We start from the raw sequence: 16,255 nt of genomic DNA on the forward strand, positions 1-16,255 counted from the left end.
CCCACACGCTTCCGGGCCTTTATCCCGTTTTAATATCAGCGAAATGGTAGCCTGTGACATCGTCGGGGGTAGCGTCCCTCTGTCCCTCGCCTCGTTAAATACCCTAGTCAGCACTGGCCACAATATCTCCGAGAACTTTTTGTAGAACTCCACTGGGTATCCATCCCGCCCCGGGGATTTACCCGACTGCATGGCCTTCAATCCCCCAGTACTTCCTCAGCTCTGATCGGGGCCCCCAGTCCGTCTACCAGCCCCCTACCCACTTTTGGGAAGGTCAAACCATCTAAGAAACGCTTCATCTCCTCCGGCTCCCCAGGGGGTTCCGAGGTATAGAGCTTGCTGTAAAACTCCCGAAGCACCCTGTTCAATCCTGATGGGTCATCCATTCTGTTCCCCATACCATCCACTACCCTGCCTATTTCTCTGGCCGCCTCCTTCCTCCTGAGTTGCTGCGCAAGCATTCTACTAGCTTTCTCCCCATGCTCATAGACCACACCCTTTGCCTTCCCGAGTTGTTCCACTGCCTTGCTCGTGGACAACACTCCCAACTTGGCCTGCAATCTCCGTCTATCTCTAAGTAGGTCCTCTCTCAGGGCCTCTGTGTATTCCCTATCTGTCCAGTGGATCTCCTTGACCAGTCTGTCCATCTCCGCTCTGTCCATTCTATCTCTGTGTGCCCGAATTGAAATCAGCTCCCCCCTTACCACCGCCTTCAGCGCATCCCACAGGGTCGCTGCTGAGACTTCCTCTGTGTCATTAACCTGCAGGTCGTCCTGCATGCACTTACGCAGTCTCTCGCACCCCCCCTCCTCCGCTAGCAATCCTACGTCCAATCTCCATTGCGGGCGCTGGTAGCTCCCTTTGCAGACCTGCAGATCAACCCAGAGTGGGGCATGATCTGAGATGGCGATCGCCGAGTACTCCGTATTCTTTACCCCGCCTACACAGTCATGATGAAAACATTGATTCTAGAGTATACTTTATGAACATGCGAGTAGACCGAATATTCCCTTCCCGTCGGCCGTCTGGCTCTCCATGGGTCTACCCCCACCCCCCCATCTGCTCCATGAACGCCCTCAGTTCCCTTGCCATCGCTGGGAGCCTACCCATTCTGGAGCATGACCTGTCTCGTCTGGGGTCGAGGACCGTGTTGAAGTCCCCACCCATGATCAGCTTGCGCGAATCTAAGTCTGGGATTTTCCCCAGCACCCTTTTAATGAAGTCAGCATCGTCCCAATTTGGAGCATATACATTCACCAGGACTACCCTCACCCCCTCAAGCGTACCATGAACCATAAGAAATCTACCGCCTCCGTCTGCAATTGTGCCCTCCGCCTCAAATTGAATCCGTTTATTGATCATGATTGCCACCCCCCTGGACTTAGAGTCCAAGCCTGAGTGGATGACCTGGCTAATCCCGCCCTTCCTTAGTCTGGTCTGGTCTGTCACTTTCAGATGCGTCTCCTGCAGCATGATTACGTCGCCTTAGAGCCCGCAAATGCGCAAACTCTTGACTGGCCCGCTTAGTCCTCTGACATTGCAGGTGATCAGCCTGGTTGGAGGTCCCCTGCCCCCCCCCCCCCCCCCCCCCCCCCCCCGCCGATCAACCATCCCCTTTCTCGGGCCCGCCCCCAGCCCATGTGCCACGCCTCTCCCAGTTCGCCTCCTGGCAGCTCCCACCCCCAACCTACACTCTGTTACCTACTTTAGATCCCTCCCATGTCAGCAAAATAACTTCCCCCCCTCCCCCCCTCTCCCTAGCAACAACACCCCTCTGTAACCCAACCTCTGCCATGTTCTGGCTGAATGCACCCCCCCCCCCCCACCTGATTCCCTTGCCTAGCTTCCCGCTAGCCCAGTGACTCATTCCTCCGGCGTCCACTTGTCTCGCTCCCATTGCTCCCCGGAGCTCATCCCCCCCACCCATCCACACCCATCCCCCTGATGTGTCCTGCTCGAGCAGTCTCCCTGCAGTAAGAGAGTTCAAACAAAAAACAAGGGCAATCAAACAAAGACCCGAGACCACTCCAGCTGTAATGCTGTTCCAGTTGTGTAAACAGATGAGTGATACTGATCACCCCTTTCCACGCATTAATAATAAAAACACACAGCAACACAGTACCCGCGTCACCCCCTGCATCCAATACCTTTAATCCCCATTGCTTCCTGGCCAAATTTGTGTTACGTTTAAGCTCCAAAATGAGAAAAACACAAAGAAAAAGCAAAAAGACAACCCAAAAGAGAGAGGGTGCACCCGCCCCCCCCCCCCCCACCCCCCCCCCCCCACCCCCCTCGCCCATTGTACCCATAGGCAGCGAAAACGTGAAAAAGCAACTACAAAGTACCTGTGAAGCAACAAAAAATATAAAGACAGTCAAAGAAAACTAAAAGTCCCACAGACAATAATACTCAGACTCTGACTTTGGTCCGTGGGCCCTCAGTTCGGCACCAGTCCCTGATCCTTTGCGAACTCTATCGCCTCATCGGGGTCCATAAAATAGTAATGCTGGCTCTGGTGCCTGACCCAAAGCCGCGCCGGGAAAAGCAGGCCTAGCTTCGTGCTTTTTGAACAAAATCCCTTTGATTCTTTTAAAGGCTGCTCGCCGCCTGGCCACCTCCTGACTTAGGTCTTGGTAAATGCGCAGGACATTGTTGTTCCACGTACAGCTCTTCGTACTCTTTGCCCACTGAAGGACCCGCTCCTTGCCTGTGAACCTGTGGAACCTTAGCACCACCGGTCGGAGCGGGGGGGAGGGGGGAGGGCCCCCGGTCGCGGCTGCCTCACCTGCACCCTGTGCCCCGTCCAGCTCCAGCGGTCGCGGACCAAGGAGTTAGCCCCCATCAGCTGCTGCAACGCGTCTGCCACAAACATTGTGGCGTCCGCTCCTTCGGCCCCCTCTGGGAGGCCAATAATTCTCAAATTTTGTCTGCGGGCTCTGTTTTCCAGGTTTTCAATTCTGTCAAGCAGCCTTCTCTGTCGTTCCTTCAACCCATCTATCTCTATTGCAGCAATTATTTGTGTGTCCGCCTGTTCCTCCACCTCTTGCTCTAGCTCCTTGACCTTCTTGGCCTGGGCCTCTAGCCTTTGGTTCACTTGCTCCACCACTTTCTGCAACGGTTCTAAGTTATCCCGCTTCATGTCTTCAAAACTTCCTTTTATGACCTGCAGCATATTGTCCAGTGCTGCTTGGATCATCTGGTCCGCGGTCTGGTCAGCCATCTTTGGTCCCGGGTCAGCTCCCACAGCACTTTGTCTCCGCCCCTTCTTTTCCTGCTTTCTGCTCTTCTTTGTTTCCATACAGCTCCCGACACTTCAATCAGCAACTTTGTGGCCGTCTTTTCTAGCGCTCAAAAGTTCAGAAAAGTCGGGAAACCAGGTCCAAAAAGCCAGCCGGAGTAAGAGCCACTGAATGTGCGACTCACTCCCTCATAGCCGTCACCGGAAGTCCTGGGGGAATTTGTGATTGCCGTAGATGAAGGCCATGGGGGACATCTTAGTTAGCCCGAAATACTGTCTCAGTTGGGCCCACGTTCTCAGCGTGGCCGCTACCACTGGGCTTGTTGTGTAGTTTGTTGAGGGGGGTAGGAGTGCTGCTGTAGGCCCGGAGGGTGGTTCCTTTACAGGAAGTCTCCATACCCACTCTGAGTCGGGTTTGTGAACTCATCCCCTCACTCTTTCCGCCGTTGCTGCCCAATTGTAGGTTCGGTAAAGCCAAGCCACCTTTGATTTTCCTTCTTTGCAGTGTCGGTTTGGGAATTCTCGGGTTCTCTCTCTCTCTCTCTCTCCCGGACAGGGAGAGTGGGAGTCAGCCCCGCCTCTGTAGGTCCTTTTTTACTTCCTCCACCAGGCTTGTCAGGTTCCACTTGTGGATCTGTGTCCAGTCTCAGGCTATCTGGATCCCCATGTAACGGAATCTGTTCTGGGCCGTTTTAAACAGGAGCCCCTCCAGCTCTCCCCTCCCCCAATTGTGTTCACTGGGAATGCCTCACTTGTGCCCAGGTTGAGTTTGTAACCCAAGAAGGTTCCAAACTCTTTCAGGATCTGCATGATTGCCTTCAGTCCCTCCTGTGGCTTCGAGGCATAAAAGAGCAGGTCACCCGCATTGAGTGAAATTCTGTGCTCTCTGTCTCCTCTCCGGATGCCCTTCCAGCTTTACGCCAGTGGTTCGATTGTGAGCGTGAACAAGAGTGGGGACAATGGGCATCCTTGCCCTGTGACTCTTTGTAGCTGGAAGTATTCCGAGATGATGGTGATGGTTTGAACACTCGCTTTGGGAACGTTGTACAGGAGTCTCACCCAGGCGGTGAATCCCACCCCTAGCCCAAACCGTTCCAGTGGAGGTATATCCATTCGACTCTGTCAAAGGCCTTTTCTGCATCCAGGGAGATGATCACCTCTGGTGCTCTCTCCCCGAGGAAGGGGTCATTATTACATTCAGAAGCCGCCTGATGTTCGCAGTTGCCTACCCTTGACAAAGTCCGTTTGGTCTTCTGCGACCACCTCCCATATGCAGCCTTCCAGTGTTTTGGCCAGGTATGCGAGTATTTTTACATCAACATTCAGCCGCGAAATGGGTCTATATGATCCGCATTCCATCGGGTCTTTATCCTTTTTGGGTAGCTAGTGTAGGTAGCAAAGTGCCCCTTGCTAGCTAGTCCGTGAACATGTCCCTTAGGTGTGGGGCCAGGGCCAGCGCAAATCTTTTATAGAAGTCCGCCGTGAACTTGTCGGGTCCCGGTGCCTTCTCCGCCTGCATGGAACTGATGCTCTCCATGATTTCTCCCAGATCTATTGGTGCTTCCAGCTCCCCCCGTCTGTCTTCCCCCACAACTGGTAGTTACAGTCCTTCGAGGAATTGTTTCATCCCCGTTGGGGGGCTCAGAGGTGTACAGTCCCCGGTAAAAGGTCTCAAATGCCTGATTGACCTCTTTTAGATCTGTTACCAGTCTGCCTCTGCTATTCTTTACATGAGCTCCTTCCCTCGTGGCTGCCTGCTTTCTCAGCTGGTGAACCAGTAGGCGACCAGCCTTGTCTCTGTGTTCATAGAAGGTCTCCCGTGTCTGGCGGAGTTGGTACACTGCTTTCCTGGTACATAGCAGGTTAAAGTCTATTTGCAGCTTTTCCTCTCCGCCAGCAGCTCTACAGTCAGGTCCTCGGCGTACTTTCTGTCGACTTCCAGAATGGAGTCCACTAGTTGCTGCCTGGAAACCCTCTCTTCCCTATCTCTGCTTGCCCTGTAGGCTATGATTTCTCCTCTAATCACGGCCTTCAGTGCCTCCCAAACCATGGAGGGTGAGACCTCCCCGTTTTGGTTGTTATGACGTAATCGCCCATGGGCCGCGATGCTTTTTGGCAGAAAGCCTTGTCGGCCAGGATGTCTGTGTCCAGCCTCCATGTGGGTCACTGGTGTAGCATAGGGCTAAATAGCTGGTTTAGCACAGGGCTAAATAGCTGGCTTTTAAAGCAGACCAAGGCAGGCCAGCAGCACGGGTTCAATTCCCGTACCAGCCTCCCCGAACAGGCACCGGAATGTGGCGACTAGGGGCTTTTCACAGTAACTTCATTGAAGCCTACTTGTGACAATAAGCGATTTTCATTTCATTTCACTGGCCTGTCTCCAACCTCACATCCATGTAATGTGGAGCGTAGTCAGAGATAATGATCGCGGAGTATTCCGCTTTTGTGATCCCTGGAAGCATCGATTTCCCCACTGCGAAGTCGTCGACACAGGTGTACGCCTTGTGCATTTGTGAGAAGTACGAAAACTCTTTTTCTCCTGGGTGTAGGAACCTCCATGGGTCCACCGCCTCCGTCTGCTCCGTAATTGCTCCAAGTTCCCTCGCCATGCCTGTCTTTTTCCCTGTTATGGGGTTTGATCGGTGGGTCAGTGGGTCCTGCATGCAGTTAGAGTCACCCCCCATAATCAGTCGGTGTGTGTCCATGTCGGGGATTTCTGCCATGGTCTTCTTTATCAATTCTGTGCCATCCCAATTGGGAGTGTACACATTTACCAGTACGACCGGTGCCCCTTCCAGGACACCGCTGACCATGACGTACCGTCCCCCTGGGTCCGTAACTGTCTTGGTTTCTGTAAACCTCGTCCTCTTGTTGATTAGTATGGCTACTCCCTTAGCCCTCGTCCCGTAACATGAATGGTACTTCTGTCCCACCTAGCCCTTCCTTACCAGCAGTTGGTCCTTCTCCCTCAGATGTGTCTCTTGTAGGTAAATTATGTTGGCCTTTAGGCTTCTTAAGTGGGCAAAGACTCTGGATCTTTTCATCGGGCCGTTAAGTCCCCTTACGTTCCAGGTAACAATCCTGGTGGGGGGTTTCTGACACCCCGGTCCTGCAGGATCACCCATACTTACCTGGTGGACGAACCCCTGCATTCTGGGGTTTCCCTTTGTTAGGGGACCATCCAAAATGGCTGCGGTCGCCACTCTCACCATGAGGTCGGGCCCCTACGCTCCGGGGTTTCCCTTTGTCCAGGAGGCATCCAACATGGCAACCAACTATGTGTATGCCACGTGGATGCGCCCCTGCACTCCAGGGTCTCCCTCTGCCCAGAGGCCTTCCTGAGTGGCTGCTTGCGGTTCTCGCCCTGCTCCATGCCTCCCGAGGCCTACTCGTTTCGTTACTCATCAATCCCTGTGTTCCTTTTCTGTCCTGCGCTTCCCCCCCGTCGTCCCTTTCCCCACCCCTCCCCCTTAACCCCTGTTCCTCTGTCCCCCCCCCTGTATTCTCCACCCCCCATTCTGCCCTGTCCTCTCCCCGATTGGCCAGACGCTGCCTCTGCCCTGAGAGGTGCGCCGCGGCCTCCCTTACTCTCTCACTTCCCATGCTAGCCCTCCTTGCTGCTACAGTGGCTCCCCTCCCAGTGCTTGTCTAGCCCTGGCCCCGTTTTACTCACCCCTTTCCACCCCTTATCTCGCCCCTTTGCCTGCTTTCCCTATCCTCGCTCCCCTTCCCCTGTTCCTCCTCATCACATTGAGGGAAGAGACAGGCACTAAAACGAGGCAGCACAGTCCGCGTTAAAATATAGAAACATAGTTTGTATCATTGTCTCCGTTTGTGGTCCGTCCTCTGTTCTCAGTCTCTTTCCTCTTTTGCCCCTGCCACTTTAAAAAAAAAATGTAAATAAATTTAGAGTAACCAATTAATTTTGTCCAATTAAGGGGCAATTTAGCGTGGCCAATCCACCTACCCTGCACATCTTTGGGTTGTGGGGGCGAAACCCACGCAAACACGGGGAGAATGTGCAAACTCCACACGGACAGTGACCCAGAGCCGGGATCGAACCTGGGACCTCGGCGCCGTGAGGCAACAGTGCTAACCCACTGCGCTACTGTTCTGCTCTCCCCTGCCACTTTCAGCATTGCCGTGCCTGCTCTCCCTCAAGGTTGTTTGTTTTAACAAACTCATCGGCCTCCACCGGGGTGTTGAAATAGTGTTCTTTACCCTTATATGTCACCCAGAGTCTGGCCGGGAATAACAGGCCGAATTGCACCCCACTTTGAGAGAGCGCCGATTTCACTCTATTAATTTCGGCCCTCTTTTTTGCCAGGTCCCCCTCAATGTCCTGGTACACCCTGATTCTATGCCCTTCCCACGAGCATGATTTAATCTGGCGGGCGCACCTTAAGATCTTTTCTCTGTCTTGGAACCGGTGCAGCTTCGTGATTATCGCCCTCAGGGGTTACCCGGTTTTGGTCCTGGCCGAAGCGACCTGTGTGCTCTGTCCATTTCTGGAGTATTTGGAAAGTCCTCCCTCCCCACTAGTTTGCCCAGAATTTGGGCGATATAGCCCGTTGGATCCCTTCCTTCTATCCCCTCTGGCAGACCCACTATTTGGACGTTTTGCCGTCTGGATCTGGTTTCCTGGTCCTCCACCTTCCCTTTTAGGCTCCTCTGGCCCACCACCAACCTCTTCACCTTGGTCTCCAGAGCCACAATACTGTCACTCTGGTCCCTAGATGCTTTCTCCAGGTCCAGGATCGTTCTTTCCTGGGCCTCCACCCTCCGTCCCAGGCCTTCTACTGTGTGCTGCATGGTATTTATCGCCTCCGACATCACTTCCTTCATCACCACATGGAGCTCCATCCTGATTGCTTCCTTCATTGCGTTCAGTTCCTTTTGTAATACGTTCCTCCACTCGTCCCGCTGTGTTTGGGGAGGGGATTGTCGTATCCTGCTCCTGCCCCGCCGTTCGGTTCGCCGATCTTTCCCCCTCCTGGTTCGCCTGGGTCTCCGCCTCGCCTCGTGGGGCCACCTGTCCGTTTGCCCGCTGTTCCTGCCCCTTTCCTTCGCTGCTACTTCTAATTTCTCACCGTCCCCTTGGTCTGTTTTTGGCAGGCATCTTTTTCTCCTGTGTCCTTTGTGTTCGGGTGGGTTTTTGTTGGTTTTTAAGGCCAAAATCTTTGATAAATTTACTATGTTGGGTTTGTTTGGGAGGAGAGCCACCTGATGTGTGTCCGTTCAGCACATCGCCACCACCGGAGGTCGTCTCTTCTGATCTTAAACATCAACCTGGATCTATCCTGTTGAATGGTCTCCAATTTCAAATCAGCAATCGGAGCCTACACTGTAGTTGAGCTGCTATTTAACGGTCACTGAGACGATCATGTGTGAGGTATGAGGCACAGAAACAATTGATTGCTGATCGGAATGCAAAAGTGTGATCCCATTGATTCTTCCACTTTACTAAAATTACTCCCCTAGAAGTTAAATCCACTGTAAGCCAAGAAATGAGCTATGCATAAAGGTTGGTGTAGCTCATCCATAAGCCAACTCCAAATGGGAAAGTAACAATTTTCTCAATTTCTTCCACCACTGAGTCAAACCTGACACCAAGCACAGTCCTTCAATTTTATTCTTAATTTAAAAGAATTATCGCGGGGTTAGTTGTGAGTCTGATGGTGAGTTTCATAAATAGTGTCCATGAATTGTGAAAATAATTGTGGGCTGTTACTTACTTGGCTGTAATTGTTTTTGTTTAGCTTTTTGCTTTGAGTTGTAGCAATGTTCAAAATAAAACTTAAAAAAAAAAGATTTTCCCAAATTTATCTGGGTTTTTTTGGTCAAATCTCCCTCTTTGATTTTGCCATATTTAATGCAAAACTTTGAAAAAAGAAAGCAGACAAGATCCCGAAAGGGCTACAGATCACAAGCCCACTCAAGTCGACCTACAACACAGACTATGCTGAGAGACTACCAACTGTCCTGGCTTGACACAATTCACACCTTTTTAACCTGGGGTTACCCCATCTCTGGATCTGTAAAGATTTAATCACCTGCTAATGCTCGTATTCCAAGCATTGTCTGGCATCTTTGAATCTGTCTATATATATGTTTCTGGAACATACCTCTTCATTCACCTGAGGAAGGAGCAGCGCTCCGAAAGCTAGTGACATCGAAACAAACCTGTTGGACTTTAACCTAGTGTTGTAAGACTTCTTACTTTGAAAAAAAAGGTGGGGGAAAGCTTTTTTTTAATTAGCTATTTTAAGGTCCTTCAGAATTGACTGTAGCTTGCAGGCCTCGACTAACATTATTACCTGAACCTGGCTATAACAAAATACACTATAGTGTAACAGTATATTTTGACATCAAACATTCTTAATTCCAGATGATTACGTTGTAAAGAATTTAAATAAAACCAATTTACCTGTGGAATTCCCAGGGTAGTTAGTACCTTCATTCTGCTTATCGACTGTTATACCATGAGGGTAGATACTGTAGGGTTGACTTGCAAAATTCTTAAAATGTATCTGCAAATAAAAACAGAAGAACAATCATGAAAATAAATTGTTAACTATTACATTGTCTTTGAGGGAGAAAACAGATCTGGGGGACACGGTTTAAAAATAAGGGGTCTCCCATTTGAGACTGAACTAAAGAACTAAGAGAAGGAGCAGGCCATTCAGCCCCTTGAGCCCGCTTCTCCATTCAATACGATCATGGCTGATCTCATCTCGGCCTCAACCCCACTTTCCCAACCGTTTTTCATAACCCTTCAACCCATTACTAATTAAAAATCTGTCTATTTTCTCCTTAAATTTACTCAATGTCCCAGCATCCACCGGACTCTGGGGTAGTGAATGCCACAGATTTGTGACCCTTTGAGATAATTAATTTCTTCTCACTTCTGTTTTAAATCTGCTTCCCCTTATTCTAAAACTATGACATCTTGTTCTAGATTGCCCCACAAGAGGAAGCATCCGCTCTATGTCTACTTTGTCAATACCTTTTATCATCTCATATACCTCAATTGGATCTCCTCTCATTTTCTAAAGTCGAGCGTTTAGGCCTCAACTGTTCAATTTCTCTTCATAAGACAAACCTCTCATCTCTGGAATCAATCTAGTGAAACTCTTCTGAACTGCCACTAATGCAATTACATCCCTCCTCAAATAAAAGGACCAAAACTGTACACAGTACTCCAGGTGCTGTCTCACCAATGCCTTATACACTTCCTTACTTTTATACACTCTCCCTTTAGCTATGAAGGGGAGGTCGTGTCTCACTAACTTGACAGGGTTTTTCGAAGAGGTCACAAAGATGATTGATGCTGGTAGGGCAGTGGATGTTGTCTATATGGACTTCAGTAAAGCCTTTGACAAGGTCCCTCATGGTAGACTAGTACAAAAGGTGAAGTCACACGGGATCAAGGGTGAGCTGGCAAGGTGGATACAGAACTGGTTAGGTCATAGAAGGCAGAGAGTAGCAATGGAAAGGTGCTTTTCTAATTGGAGGGCTGTGACCAGTGGTGTTCCACAGGGATCAGTGCTGGGACCTTTGCTGTTTGTAGTATATATAAATGATTTGGAGGAAAATGTAACTGGTCTGATTAGTAAGTTTGCAGACGACACAAAGGTTGGTGGAATTGCGGATAGCGATGAGGACTGTCAGAGGATACAGCAGGATTTAGATTGTTTGGAGACTTGGGCGGAGAGATGGCAGATGGAGTTTAATCCGGACAAATGGGAGGTAATGCATTTTGGAAGGTCTAATGCAGGTAGGGAATATACAGTGAATGGTAGAAGCCTCAAGAGTATTGAAAGTCAGAGAGATCTAGGTGTACAGGTCCACAGGTCACGGAAAGGGGCAACATAGGTGGAGAAGGTAGTCAAGAAGGCATACGGCATGCTTGCCTTCATTGGCCGAGGCATTGAGTCTAAGAATTGGCAAGTCATGTTGCAGCTGTATAGAACCTTAGTTAGGCCACACTTGGGAGTATAGTGTTCAATTCTGGTCGCCACACTACCAGAAGGATGTGGAGGCTTTATAGAGGGTGCAGAAGAGATTTACCAGAATGTTGCCTGGTATGGAGGGCATTAGCTATGAGGAGCGGTTGAATAAACTTGGTTTGTTCTCACTGGAACAACGGAGGTTGAGGGGCGACCTGATAGAGGTCTACAAAATTATGAGGGGCATAGACAGAGTGGATAGTCAGAGGCTTTTCCCCAGGGTAGAGGGGTCAATTACTAGGGGGCATAGGTTTAAGGTGCGAGGGGCAAGGTTTAGAGTAGATGTACGAGGCAAGTTTTTTACACAGAGGGTAGTGGGTGCCTGGAACCCGCTGCCGGAGGAGGTGGTGGAAGCAGGGATGATAGTGACATTTAAGGGGCATCTTGACAAATACATGAATAGGATGGGAAAAGAGGGATACAGACCCAGGAAGTGTAGAAGATTGTAGTTTAGTCGGGCAGCATGGTCAGCACGGGCTTGGTGGGCCGAAGGGCCTGTTCCTGTGCTGTACTTTTCTTTGTTCTTTGTTTGTTCTCTAAAGGCCAAAATTCCATTTGTGTTCCTTATTACCTGCATACTAGTTTTCTGCAATTCATGCAACAGGACACCCAGATCCCTCTGCACCGAAGCACTCTGAAGTTTCTCTCCATTTAGATAATAAGTTGCCTTTCCATTATTCCGATCAAAATGGCTAATCTCACATTTACCACATTAAACTTCATCTGCCAAATTTTGGCCGACTCACCTAACCAACTATATCCATTTATAAATTTCTTATTTCCTCATTGCAACTTACTATCTGACCTATTTTAGTGTAATCTGCAAATTTGACTTTAGTACCTTCTATCCCTACATCTAAGCCGTTAATATATATTGTAAGTAGTTGGGGCCCGAGGACAGAACCATGTGGCAGCGCACTAGCTACATCTTATCAACCAGAAAAAGACCCATTTACACCAACTCTCTACCTTCTGTCGGTTAGCCAGTCTTCTATCCAAGCTAATAAATTATCCCCTAATCCCACATGATCTTACCTTGTGTGTTAACCTTTTGGGAGGCACCTTTCAAATACCTTCTGGAAGTCCAGATATACTAACATCTACAGGATGCCCATTATCCACTTGGCTTGTTACATCTTTGAAATTTCTAGCTAATTAGTCAAACAAAATTTACCCTTCACAAAACCATGCTGACTCTGATGGATTGCGTTTTGACTTTCGAAATGTCCTGTTATTACTTCCTTAATAATGGATTCTAATAATTTCGCAACATGTTAAAGTATGATCTTTATTAGTGTCACAAGTAAGCTTACATTAACACTGCAGTAAAGTTATTGTTAAAATCCCCTAGTTGCCACACTACTGCGCCTTTCGGATACACCAAGGAAGAATTCAGAATGTCCAATTCACCTAACATGCACGACTTTCGGGACTTGTGGGAGGAAACCGGAGCACTCGGAGGAAACCCACTCAGACATGGGGAGAATGTGCACACTCTGCACAAATAGTGACCCATGCAGGGAATCGAACCTGGGTCACTGGCACTGTGATGCAACAGTGCTAATCACTGTGCTACCGTGCCGCCCAACTGGTCTATAGTTTCCTACTTTCTGCCTCCCTCCCTTTTTGAACATGGGCGTTACATTAGCATTTTTCCAATCCATATGAAACTTTCCCGGATCCAGGGAATTTTTAAATGTTTAACCTTTGTTTAACTTCAGAATGCTAGTGTGGGACTCCAGTTTCTCGCCTTCAAACTGTGAATTTTCTTTTTCTTTGGGTCGTTAGATGTTGGGACTCTCTTCCCCAGAGTGCAGTGGATGCAGGGTCACGGAATATTTTTAAGGCAAAGGTAGATACGTTCTTGACCAACGAGGGAGTCAAAGGTTATTGGCGGTAGGTGGGAATGTGGAGTTGAGGTCATATTCAGGTCAGCCCTGATTATTGAATGGCGGAACAGGCTCCAGGGGTGGAATGGTCTACTCTTGTTCCTGATTACGGTGTTCATATGTATCCTGACTACAGGTAGCAGCACCCAAAGTGGCTTGCAGCAATCCACCAATCTGAACTCTAGCAGAGTGCTTGGGTTGCTGAGGTGCAACCCTGAGAGAAATGGCAGTGGTTCCATTGAGCTCTCTAAGGATGACAGCACTTACGCGTCACTCTGCCGATACCTTTACTGTTTCTTGCCAGACAGTCAGTCAGCCAGCCCAGACCACTGACACCAGTGCTGAGGTTGTGCAATCCAAAGCAGGGCCTTCAGGCCCTAAGCTGCTCAAGGCTTTCTTGCAAGGCCATCTGCATCTCTGCCACTGAAATTCAGCAATCTTTCCACCAGCCATACTGCAGCTGCAAGGGCAGCAATGGGTAAAGCACTCGGGCATAAGGCATCTATAAAGTTGACACATTTAGTATTTGTATGAAATATTAGAAGCGTTCTTGCATATGTTGGTGTGGAATTGTTGCTTTGTGATGTCTTTTATGTTAGGATTGTAGACAAAGACAGGGAACAATAGAGGGGAACCAGAGAGGTGGGTGGGAGGCAAGGGAATGACAGCCGGAAGGAGGGCACGGTAAACGATAACAAACTTGGCATCTACAGGAGCAGTGAGCAAGGAAAATACGGGCAAAAGATGGGACGAACGGTTGAAGCGGAGGTGAATGCGAGACGACAACGGCAGCGAAATCCGTCCGGGAGAAGCAACTGACAACACCAACACCAGACCCATTCGCGTATTGCCCTGTGTAATTGTTTCTCCGGCACTTAAATGTATATTTACCTCCCCAGTTTCCCCCCCCCCTACAAACAGATGCTTACTTATGTGTTAAAAATAATATTGCCAATTGTACAGAGTTGCTGTTGTTGAGCTAGTGCATAATACACTACCAGTTATTTTATTTTAATTTTATTTTTGTGTGTGTGTGTTCCCTTCTCTTCTATATATAATATATACATATATTTTATTCTGTGTACATAACGGTAAATATACTTTGTTCAAAAACCCAATAAAAAACATTGATAAAAAAAAAGGATTGAAGACAAGAGGATGGTATGTCACAGAGGAATAGTAAAGTGAGGTCTGTCACAGAGGAATAGTAAAGTGAGGTCTGTCACAGAGGAATAGTAAAGTGAGGTCTGTCACAGAGGAATAGTAAAGTGAGGTCTGACGCAGAGGAATAGTAAAGTGAGGTCTGTCACAGAGGAATAGTAAAGTGTGGTCTGTCACAGAGGGATAGAAAAGGGAGGAAACACATAGGAATAGTAAAGTGAGGTCTGACACAGAGGAATAGTAAAGTGAGGTCTGTCACAGAGGAATAGTAAAGTGAGGAAACACATAGGAATAGTAAAGTGTGGTCTGTCACAGAGGAATAGTAAAGTGAGGAAACACATAGGAATAGTAAAGTGAGGTCTGACACAGAGGAATAGTAAAGTGAGGTCTGTCACAGAGGAATAGTAAAGTGAGGTCTGTCACAGAGGAATAGTAAAGTGAGGTCTGTCACAGAGGAATAGTAAAATGAGGAAACACATAGGAATAGTAAAGTGAGGTCTGACACAGAGGAATAGTAAAGTGTGGTCTGTCACAGAGGAATAGTAAAGTGTGGTCTGTCACAGAGGAATAGTAAAGTGAGGTCTGTCACAGAGGAATAGTAAAGTGAGGTCTGTCACAGAGGAATAGTAAAGTGAGGTCTGCTACAGGGGGATAGTAAATTGTGGAACTGTTGAACAAAGGAGAATCTGTGGTTTAATTCAGGGGAATGGGGATCTGATGACATGCTTGTGGTAGTCACCACTGTTGTGTTGTATATACCGCATACGAGGGGTATTACGGTAAGGCCCCTGTAATTCAGGTACGGGGGTAGATCCCTGCCTGCTGGCTCCGCCCAGTAGGCGGAGTATAAATGTGTGGGCTCTCCGAGCTGCAACCATTTTGGCAGCAGCTGCGGGAGGCTACACATCTCTGCGTAATAAAAGCCTCGATTACACTCTACTCTCGACTCGTCGTAATTAATTGTGTATCAATTAATTACGCAGAGATTTTACAACGATGGATCTCCGCATCAAGCCTGATCGCCTGCAGCTGCACCCTCAAGCAGACAACGGCAAGTCGGCCTTCGCACATTGGCTAGCTTGCTTTGAAGCAAACATCGGATCTGCGACTGAACCACCCTCAGAGGCACAGAAGCTCCAGATCCTTTACAAGTGGCTGAGCTCCGTTATCTTTCCCTTCATCCGGGACGTGCCGACCTACGCTGAGGCCATGGCGCTACTGAAGGCGAACTACACTCAGCAGACCAACAAAATCTACGCCAGGAACCTCCTGTCCACACGGCATCAACTCCCCGGTGAGGCTGTGGAAGATTTCTGGCGTGCCCTGCACGCCCTGGAGAGAGACTACGATTGCCAGGCCATTTCGGCCGTTGAACATTCGGATCTGCTTGTTAGAGACGCGTTCGTTACGGGCATAGGGTCGGCCTACATCTGCCAGCGCCCCTTAGAAGGGGCTACCCTCGACCTCGCGGCGACCAAGAAACTAGCGATCTCGCTCACAGTCGCCTCACGCAATGTACAGGCGTATGCCCCCGACCGCATGGCCCACCCCTCCTGGGCATCGTGGACCCCTCCAGGGAACACCCCATCATGGAGCCCATCAACGACTGCCCCCAGCCAACCCCAGGCCTGCGCCGCGCTGCAGCCAACCAACCCCGGGGGACCCAAGTGTACTTCTGTGGACAGACAAAACACCCCCGGCAGCACTGCCCGGCGCGGAGCGCATCTGCAAGGCCTGCGGGAAGAAAGGACATTTCGCTGCTGTGTGCCAGGCCCGCTCGATCGCTGCTATTGTCCCTGCACCCCCCACGTGCGCCCTGTGTGCGCCGCCATCTTCCCCGCCTCAGGACCCCTGCTCGTCGGCCACCTCATCGGGCTGCTTCTCACCTGCAACCGCCACCGACCAGCCGCGTCTCGCCTCCATCACGATTGACCAGTCCCGACTGCACAACCTCACGA

General features: G+C 49.6%; 1 protein-coding gene across 1 annotated transcript in view; it reads right to left on the minus strand.

Moving 5' to 3' along the window:
• f5 (coagulation factor V) overlaps positions 1-16,255 on the minus strand; it is a 229,780-nt gene that overhangs the window by 155,615 nt on the left and 57,910 nt on the right. The window contains exon 9 of the mRNA XM_072513824.1: positions 9,666-9,768. Coding sequence (XP_072369925.1) covers positions 9,666-9,768 — 103 coding nt within the window. The remainder of the gene's footprint in view (positions 1-9,665; positions 9,769-16,255) is intronic.

The sequence above is a fragment of the Scyliorhinus torazame genome, chromosome 8, assembly GCF_047496885.1.
Source record: "Scyliorhinus torazame isolate Kashiwa2021f chromosome 8, sScyTor2.1, whole genome shotgun sequence".
Lineage (NCBI taxonomy): Eukaryota > Metazoa > Chordata > Chondrichthyes > Carcharhiniformes > Scyliorhinidae > Scyliorhinus > Scyliorhinus torazame.